The sequence below is a fragment of the Muntiacus reevesi genome, chromosome 2 (assembly GCF_963930625.1).
Source record: "Muntiacus reevesi chromosome 2, mMunRee1.1, whole genome shotgun sequence".
In the NCBI taxonomy this organism is placed as follows: domain Eukaryota; kingdom Metazoa; phylum Chordata; class Mammalia; order Artiodactyla; family Cervidae; genus Muntiacus; species Muntiacus reevesi.
Window position 1 is genome coordinate 248,774,504 of NC_089250.1, and position 10,001 is coordinate 248,784,504.

The 10,001-nt window shown below is 41.3% G+C and overlaps 1 protein-coding gene across 2 annotated transcripts in view; it reads left to right on the top strand.

Moving 5' to 3' along the window:
* The window catches only part of UTP4 (UTP4 small subunit processome component), a 26,058-nt gene extending 16,275 nt beyond the window's left edge, over positions 1 to 9,783 (top strand). For both annotated transcript variants that reach the window (XM_065925632.1, XM_065925633.1), the window contains exons 11-17: positions 917 to 1,039; positions 1,421 to 1,577; positions 3,384 to 3,490; positions 4,872 to 4,967; positions 6,974 to 7,159; positions 8,752 to 8,862; positions 9,587 to 9,783. In XM_065925632.1, the coding sequence (XP_065781704.1) occupies positions 917 to 1,039; positions 1,421 to 1,577; positions 3,384 to 3,490; positions 4,872 to 4,967; positions 6,974 to 7,159; positions 8,752 to 8,862; positions 9,587 to 9,703 (897 nt within the window). In that variant the 3' untranslated portion in view covers positions 9,704 to 9,783. The remainder of the gene's footprint in view (positions 1 to 916; positions 1,040 to 1,420; positions 1,578 to 3,383; positions 3,491 to 4,871; positions 4,968 to 6,973; positions 7,160 to 8,751; positions 8,863 to 9,586) is intronic.
* The last annotated feature ends 218 nt before the right edge of the window (positions 9,784 to 10,001 follow it).

Here is a 10,001-nt window from a genome sequence, read left to right on the forward strand (position 1 = left end):
TTTCTTATATATTCTTTTAGAAAAAATGTTCACCTGTGTGTATGTGTATATATCATTTCTTTCAATACTAATGGGACTATGCCATACAAACAGCTTTGGTATCTTCCTTTTAAAACATCTTCAGTTGCACAAATACTTGTGAATTACAGTCTTCCTATAAAGAATTCAAATAACAGTGATAGTTCATATCTCTGTCCAGCTCTTTAATTCTAGTCACCCTTCCTGAAGTGATTGCTGTTAATTGATTAGCTATTTATCCTCCTTGACCTTGTTCTGCATATGAGAATATGTATGTGTGTGTACATACATACTTAAGTGTTTTTTCCCTTTTTTGGCCATGCTGGGCAGCATGGGGTATCTTAGTACCCTGAGCAGGGATTAAACCTGTGCTCCCTCATTTGGGAGCGTGGAGTCTTAACCACTGAACCGCTAGGGAAGTCCCCTTACCTACATTTAGACGTTCTTTGAGTTTTTGAATCCTAACAAATGTTACACTAAACTTTTCCTGTGTTGTGCAAATTTTTTTTCACTTAATATTTCTTAGAGGTCTTTAAAGCAGGTTGTCATTGACAAAACAGAAAACCATTCCCCAAGTCACCAGGCTTCCAAAGCTCCCCTGCATTCAATGCCTGCCTGGTCAGGTTTTTAGAGTTAGGTTTAGTAGGAAGCTACCTATGAAGTATGCAAAGAGCTGTGATAAGCTGACATTATTCAGAGACCTCTGTTCTGGAAATCAAAGCTGCACCCCTCAGATGCTCCACCTGTGGAATAATCATAGTGATGCACAGCATATGGCTGTCGGGATTACGTGTAGGTATTTGTGGGTTCAGAGTGGCAGTAGCTTGAGGGTCCAGGTCACAGTGAACCTTGTGTGAAGTTTTACATGACCGTTTGTCCTGCTTCCTCACTCTGCCAGGGTCCTGAGAACATTATCTGCAGCTCTATCTCCTCATGCGGTGGTTGGATAGCCTGTTCTACAGCTTCTCGGTTTTTTCTCTACCGACTGAATTACGAACATGACAACATAAGCCTGCAGAGGGTAAGTGATAACCCAGGGTCTAGTTGAATAAGAAGAAACCTTATAAGGGGGTGATTTTTGTGTGAAGTGGAAATTTTCTGGATATGAATCCTTGTTCAGTGAGAAATCTATTACAAAATGGTCTCTTATTGCCAAATTTAAAATTATGTTTTTGGAGGAGTAGGTAAATGTCACAAAATGGCAGTAAAAGGTTAGGCTTTTGAGGAGATGACGGGGGGAGTAGAGGGGCTACAGTAGGCACGTCAGTGTTCCAGGCCCTTGGCCAGTGGGCCTCCTTGGAGACAGGAAGTACTCATGTGATGTGAGCCTGGCGCTGGTAATTTTTTATGGGCTTCGGGTCTAACTTCTCTCCTTCTGACCTTTACCAATATTTCCCCCAAGGTTTCCAAAATGCCAGTGTTCCTTCGCTCTGCCCTCCAGATTTTGTTTTCTGAGGATTCAACAAAACTCTTTGTGGCATCAAATCAAGGGTCTCTTCATGTCATTCGGCTGCTGGAAGGAGGCTTCAAGCACCTGCATACTTTCCAACCCCAGTCCGGTGAGAAGTTAGGACCTGACCTCGGGAGAGAGTTGCCAGTCTCCGATGTTTCTATTTTTCCACTTAAATCTCAATTGTTGGGGATTCATTAATGCTCCTCTCAGCCCTGCAAAAACTACACACTCACTCATGTATCTGCGATTTAAAGCAGGACGAGATACCTGGCAAGTGAAACGGCTTGATGAGATATGAAGTGTTGCTCACACCTACTCTTTTCTCACTGGGTTTTTGATTCCTTATTTAGGGCCAGAGAAGTTTCATCATGCTTCTTGGAGTTTTGTTAGTAGAGCAAGAAGAAATTTAAAATCATTTGTGATCCTAATAACCACCATTATTATCTGTGTATATTTCTAGGAGGTGCTTGTATGTAGGTATTTTGTGGACATGTTAATTTTGGGTTTGTTAATTTTTATAAAAATGAACTTGTGCATACAGTTTCACTACCTGAATGTTTTTGACTATGTTTCTGTATGTGTTGAGAACATGAGTGTGCATGAATGTGTGACTATGGGTAGATAACTTTTAGTGAGTTGACTGTTAAGAACTTAGTACTTCCCATGGGTCTTTTTTTTTTTTTCTCCCTTGTCCAGGATTGTAATGACTTCACTGTTATTTAGACTCCATCTGTATGGATAACCAGCTTTTAAGATTTTTTTTTTTTTAATCTGGACCATTTTCAAAGTCCCCATGAAATTTGCCACAGTATTGTCTCTGTTTTATGCTTTGACTTTTCTGGCCACCAAGCATATGGGATCCTAGTTCCCTGACCAGGGTTCAGACCCATGCCCCTTGTATTGAAGGTGAAATCTCAACCACTGAACCACCAGGGAAGTCCCTGGAAAATCAACTTTTTAAAATCAACTTAAAGTCTCACTGCTCATAAACTGCCCCAGAAGCAAACAGAAAAAGAAACATACAAGTCAGGAGTCAGATGAAGTAAACTGACAGTACTTATTGAGTACCTATATGTGGTTTTATTAGGAAACTTAGATTCTTTACCTTTAGCGCTTTACCTTAGATTCTTTGCCTTTAGCACGCATTTAAAATTGTGGTCTGCATTATGCACGTGACTTTATTTTGTCCTCCGCTCTCATCTTACTTCCTCTGATGGTCAGGCTGGTTTCTTCACAGCCCTCAAACCTGTTTTCCTGTCCTTGTCACTTGGCTCACAGTGTTCGCCACCCTTTTCTACCCACCTCCCTCATCCTTTAGCGTCACGTTTATGTCTAGTTGTAAAACTTTTTCATTGTTTGGGGATGTTTTATAGGCAGCACTTACTTTGGCATATCGCATCACTGTCTGATTTTTATCCCACAAGAGTCTTCATGTTGCCACATTGGTTTAAAATTCTCTTAATGACAGAGATGGCTCATCTGTGCCCATGCTGCCTTAGTGCTAAATATATAGCAGGCACTTTGTAAGTTAAAGATCTGCCTCAGACCTATTGAATTTGCTGCTTGTAACTTTGATTAAAAACATTTGATAGGAAAGGACTTTAGAGGTGTAGATTTTGGTGATAGCTCTTACTCTGATTCTCCACTCTCATAGTCGAGAGCTCATCTCCTTCCCGAGCAAGCGCTGCTTTCCGGTTTCTCTCTCTCTCTCTCTGGCTCCCCTTTACATGAAGGATGGCTACTTAAATTACAGTAGTAGACAGATTAGCACCTAGAACTTATTTGTAAAACTGTCAAGAAATTGTCCTGTGTGTAATTGAAAACTGAGGTGGCTTTTGCCGTCATACTCAGGGAGGGCTGGCTGGCCGTGGGCACTGAATTCGGAGGCTGAGCTGCTCTTCTGTCCTCGCAGGGACCGTGCAGTCCATGTGTTTGCTGGCAGTCAGTCCGGACGGAAACTGGCTCGCTGCCTCAGGCTCCAGTGCTGGTGTCCACGTGTACAACGTGAAACAACTAAAGGTGAGCGTGAGGTTTGGTCACAGCAAACAGGAGGAACTTAGCCCTGCAGTTATAAGACTCAGGGAAGACTGAAAGCACCTGGAAAATTACTGGCCTTTTTTTTTTGTTTGTTTTAAACAAAAAATTTTTCCTGTTTTACTTGTTTGAAACCCCAAAGCTATAATCTTAAATTAAAAATCAGTCAATAGAAACAGTGAAGCCACTCGTGCTCAGAAATTTGAAGTTAAGGATTTATGAGTAATGAAATCTACATCCAGGTTTTGTCTATATTTTGAGGAGGAAAATTCTGATCTACAGAGGAATTGATGTAGATAGAAACAGTTTCCATCAATAGCTTGCCTTGTAATCTCAAGATATTTTCAAATTAAACAGAACTAGGAATAGCAGCAAAACATTTTTCACTAATTAGCAATGATATTGTCATCCCCAGATTTAATTACTAATGTTCCCTTACAGGTTGTCATCTTCATCTGAAAGTCAGATAAAAATTACCCTAAACGTAAGGGGGGTGGGGGTGGGAGGAGAGGGTGAGATGTGTGGAGAGAGTAACATGGAAACTTCCATTACCAAATGTAAAACAGGTAGCAGCGGGAATTTGCTCTATGATTCAGGGAACTCAAACAGGGGCTCTGTATCAGCCCAGAGGGCTGAGATGGCGGGGGAGACGGGAGGGAGGCTTAGGAGAGAGGGCACATATGTATACCTGTGGCTGATGCATGTTGATGTTTGACAGAAAACAGCAAAACTTTGTAAAGCAGTTATCCTTCAGTAAAAAAAGAAAATGCAAAAGAAAAAAAAAGAATTACCCTAAACTTAATCTTTATTGCATTGTGGCAAGAGCATGTACTGCTCTTTGAGCCTTGCCTGGCATTTAAAAGTGTTCCTGTGTACCAGTGTACATGCTTTGTGATGGACATATATGTCCATTAATGCCTAGGCATTCTTTTTTTTTTAATTAATTTTTATTGGCATATGGTTGCTGTATAGGCATTAATTTCTTTTTTTTAATTAATTTTTATTGGCATATGGTTGCTGTACAGGGGTTAATTTCTTTTAAGTTCAGTGTAGAGCTGTAGATCCCCTGTTCAGTGATGTATTTATGAGCAATTCATACCTGTGTAGAGACAGCCCGGAAGGCTTTACCTCCAAGTCCTCTGTGAACGCTGTCATTTTTCTTGGCAGTTAAACTTGCACTTTTTAAATAAATGGAATTAAAGTTTATTATTTGGGAAAATACCTGATGTCTACAGGAACTTCCGTAGACTAGAACGTTTTGAGTTCTAAGGAACACTATTTTAAAACTACTGACCTAGACCATCCGGTCTTTCCTGGGGCATGGAATCCCATTTTAGAATTTCCTGTGTCTTTGATTTGTCCCCAGCTTCACTGCACAGTACCTGCTTACGACTTCCCTGTGACTGCTCTGGCCATCGCACCCAATACCAACAACCTCGTCATTGCTCATTCTGACCAGCAGGTAAGAGATCCCAGTGCTTCCTAATTCCCTCCAAATGGATGGGAACTAAAAAGCTGAGATAATAATTTTGGAGGAGTTTTCTTTGCAAATACTGAATGATATAAAAGTAGTTTCCTCTTGTGTATAGTAAAGCTTTCACATAAAACAATTCCTTTTAAAATCACATAAAAAGCATAAAATACTTAGGAATAAGCATCACCAAGGAAGTGAAAGACTTCTATGCTGAGAACTATAAAACATTAATAGAGGAAATCAAAGATGATTCAGAGAAATAGAAAGATATCCCCTGCTCTTGGATGGGAAAAATTAATATTGTTAAAATGACCATACTACTGAAAGTAGTCTGTAGATTTAATGTGATTTTTATCAAATTACTTGTGACATTTTTCACATGACCAGAACAAATAATCCTAAAGTTTATATGGAATCATAAAAGACCCAGAATTGCTGAAGCAGTCCTGAGGAAAAAGAAAAAAAGTAGGAGGCATAACCCTCCGAGACTTCAGACATTACTACAAAGCTACAGTAATTAAAACAGTTTGGTAGTGACACAGAAACAGACATATGGATCAATGGAACAGACTAGAGAGCCCAGAAATAAACCCACTCACCAATGGCTTAGTTTATCTTCAACAAAGGAGACAAGAATATACAATGGACAAAATTAGTGCTTTATCTACCACTCTTTTCCATACTAAGTTGTAATGAGAATATAATTATAAGAGCTGTAGAATATCGGAGCTACAGAACACATTATGCATGAATTTATCAATACTTATAAATCCTCTCTGGTCAAATAGGCTTGATAATACCTGCCTCACTGAGCTATTATACAAAAGATTAAATGTGATCCAAGAAGCACTGTTCTAAAAAACCAAATTATTATAAATTTTATTAAGTTTATAAATATTATATACAGATATACATATGACTTTATAAATTATCATAAAATTCAGAAACATTTTAAAAAACAACCATCTCAGTGCAGGGCTCCAAGAAGCACGCTTGAATAGATCACTAGGCAGATGATGCTGGCTACTTTGATTAGCAGATTTTACACAAACATCCATTACTTGAAGAAAATGGAATCTCTCATTTTAACTTCTTCTGTTGTTAAAACTAGGGGGAAATTTTTTGTACCCGTTTAATTAGAGATTAATAGCGTTACTCACACACTGCAGTGAGGGTACCAGGAGATAGCACTTCATATATTGCATAAATTAGTATGACCCCCTTAGAAAGCATTTGGAGAAGCCTAAAAAAAAATATTTTAATGCACATCATCTTTGATTCAGAAGTTCCAACTCTAGAAGTTCTCGGCAGGTGTTTGCTTTCAGTTGTACAAAAAAGACACTGATACGGAGAGAATCATTACAGCCTCATGTGTAGTAGCCAAAGACTGGAAATACCTCAGTGCTCATTAAACAGATAGAAAAATCCTGCTACATCCAGGAAGTGAATAGATGATTATTATGTGTTCTTCAAAGGGAGCATAAGTGATGTGTGTGGATGTTGATATGAGTCAGTCTCCATGATACAATGCTCAGTGAAAAATGCAACACGCAGAACATTGTGTACGCTATGCATAAAATATCTCTGAAAAGATGTAAATAAGGAACAGGCTGCTTTTGTCTTGGGGAAAAGAGATTAAAATTGCAGGGTGCTTTTTCACTATATAACCTTTTCTGGGCTGTTTGAATTGTTTATTGTTCTTTAATTTACCTTAAATTCTTTTTATTTTAAAAAACAGTAGTTCAGACTTCCTTGATGGTCCAGTGGTTAAGACTCTGTGTTTCTACTGCAGGGGTCATGGGTTTGATCCCCAGGTGGGGAACTAAGATCCCGCATGATGTGAGGTATGACCAAAAAAAAAAAAGAAAGTAGTGAAAACGCATATCCTGAATATGATCCAGGCAGGGTTTACATAGCTATTTTTCCGGTCAGGGCTGACCTTCTGGTTTTCTGGGTGCCAGCCTGCATCTCCTCTGTGTCACATCCTCTCTCAGGTATTTGAGTACAGCATCCCAGACAAGCAGTACACAGAATGGAGCCGGGCCGTCCAGAAGCAGGGGTTTCATCATCTTTGGCTCCAAAGGGACACTCCCATCACACACATCAGTTTTCATCCCAAGAGACCAATGCACATCCTTCTCCACGACACCTACATGTTCTGCCTCATCGACAAGTCATTGGTGAGTCCTTCACCCCTGCCTCCTCTACTCACTGGGTTCTACTTTCCTTAGCAATCTTTGTTCTGAAAGCAAAGGAGGACCATTAGAGGAAGGAGAATCAGAGTAAAGGTTGCTGGTACCTTCTTTGGAAGGAAGGAGCTTTTTGTTTTGCAGATTTCCTCATTTTTCTTCCCAGTCTCCGGAGGCTCTGAGAGAAGGGGCAGGCCCTGGTGTGCTGGTTTTTGCTGATTTGACTATTTGCCTGCTCTGCCTCAGAGCACATAAAATTAAGTAGGAAAAAGATGAAGTCCATATTCAGAAAGTAGCCGTATTCAGGCTCTCAGTCACTTCCTCTTTTGCACCCTGGGGTGACTGACACGATTTCATTGAAGGATATACATACAGGCTGGGGGTTTGACCACTTGTGCCCCCCCCGGGTTGAGTTTACTGACACACTATCTGCCAGTTTGAGGAGCTGTTGTTAGCGTCTCAAGAAAACGCCAATTAGGAAAATTCCATCCTTCGTGGCAGTGGTTTAGGTGGGATGTGAACGTTTTTTTCTTCTCCGTTCCGGATTCCAGCCTCTGCCAGCTGCTCTTTTGATTCACCCTAAATTTCGTGTCTTTTTCTGGGCAGGCGCTTTCTTCCCAGCAGCGGCGTGAGCTGTGGCCGTGCCTGTAATGCAGTTTGGGCTTAAGCACAGCCAGCACGCAGTGTTTTGGTGTGTTGTGAAGGTGGGGTAGGAGCAGCACGGGGGAAGCAGCAGATGGCTCTAGAGGAGGTGTGCGTGACGTGTCACTGGAACTCATCTCGTGAGCCCCGCGTGCTCGGTGTGGGAAGCAGAGCTGGCTGACAAGTGGCTTCTGTGAGATGATGATACAGGAAGGGCCCCTCCCACTCAGCTGCGTCTTTATAACTCAACCCAGATCAGCCCAAGTTATTTGGTTCTCCCAGTGTTGGTGATAAGTCCATCACTTCCTCATGAAGGGCAGAGCTATTTCCCAAGGAAGTCAGAAATGAAATAATCACTTGCTTGGCCAGAGGTCGTCATCTCTCGCAGTGTCCGTGACATCAGTGGGGGTGGTTTGTGTCACCTGGCCAGCCCATTATCTGTTGGGGAGAGATTCTAGAAAGCAGAGCCTGCACAGGCTGAGCTCCTATGCATGCCAGTTTGTTTCTGGCTCACAAAGTGTTACTAACGAGACTGGCCAGAAGCCCCAGGCCAGCCCTTTGATCTTGCTGGCATGGGGTACCGAGCTCTCTTTGCCACATATTCCCCCCCCCCCCGTTATACAGTAGAGCTGGGGGTGTGGCTCCAGCTTTCTCCCTGATGTAAGAAAAGTCGGGGGGGGGGGTACTTCCTTGGTGATCCAGACTGTACTCCCAACACAGGGAATGTGAGTTCAGTCCCTGGTCAGGGAGCTAGGGGCCCTCATGCCATGCGGCACAGTCAAAAATATTTTAATTAAAAAAAAGAAGAATCAGAGGTAGTAAGTGTATAACATGATGTTTAGAAGATGGGGTTTTCCTGAAAAATCACTAGACTCTTTTGGTCTGTAGAGGCTCAACTTAAAAAATAGTAATGATTAAACAATATATTTTTGTCTTTCTAGCCTCTTCCAAACGACAAAACCTTACTGTACAACCCACTGCCTCCCACAAACGAATCTGATGTCATCAGGAGGCGCACAGCTCATGCCTTTAAAATTTCTAAGAAATATAAGGTAATACGTCTTCCATCATATTCTGAGTGGTTGGTTCCCTATGATATTATCAAAATATAGTAAGTCCCACAAGAGGAAGACAAGAGTGCCTTCATTGTACATGCGGGAACCTGGTTTGGGAAAATAAGCTGCCTTTCTGAGGCTGTTTGTCCCTTAGGTTTGTAGCTGATTGTTCTTGCCTCAGTATATTAGAGTCAGGTACATCATACTTTACAAAAATGAAATACGTTGGTTGTGAGAAGTGATGGTGGAGCTCAGTTGGGTCTCTGGGTTAAAGCTGGGCTTTTAAATTTGATTTCCAGTGGAGAATAGTTCTTCCACAAGATAAGTTTCAACCAAATGGAAGTCATTGAATTTATGATCCCCTTTCTGGGCTAGGCTTTCCACTGTGATAGAACAGTTATTCATTGAATCCTAGAATGTTTTCTTGGGGGAGGAGGTGTTTTAAATTAAAGTAATTTGTAACTTGCCATTTGTCAGTTTAGGCTCCAAAGTCCTCTGTTAACATAAATTCCTAAGAAATCAGAAGCTCACAGACCTTCTTTAACAGAGAAATATGAAGAATCCTGCCAAAATCTTAAATGATTGGATTCAGTTATAAAAGGCTCATCAGAGATTTACTCCCCTCCAGCTCGCAGGAGGCTAGCCTTTTGGCCCTAGCTAGTCAGTTGAGAACTAGCGCTGGAATCTAACTCCTGGTGAGAACCTTACCATCTCTCTCCAGCCTCTGCTCTTTATGGATCTCCTGGATGAAAAGACCCTGGTGGCGGTAGAACGGCCTTTGGATGACATCGTTGCTCAGCTCCCACCACCCATCAAAAAGAAGAAATTTGGAACCTAAAAAGGGCACCGTGTGTGTCCTTCCTTGAACTGTCTACCCTGTTTTCACAAATCATGATAATAAAACAAAATTATTCTTTAGGACTAGTCATTATGAATATTAGTCTCTCAAATACTGGACAGTAATTTGCCTTCATCGACTGAAAGTGAACAGAAACTGCCAGGTATTTGTCATTTGTATAATGTTCCAGTTAACCGCAAATTCATCCAACTTTTTCTAGTATCCTGTTCTTCAGACCTTACGTCAGGGGTGGGGGAAGGCGATAGTTGCCATCTATTCCCTAACACGTGCTTGAGGC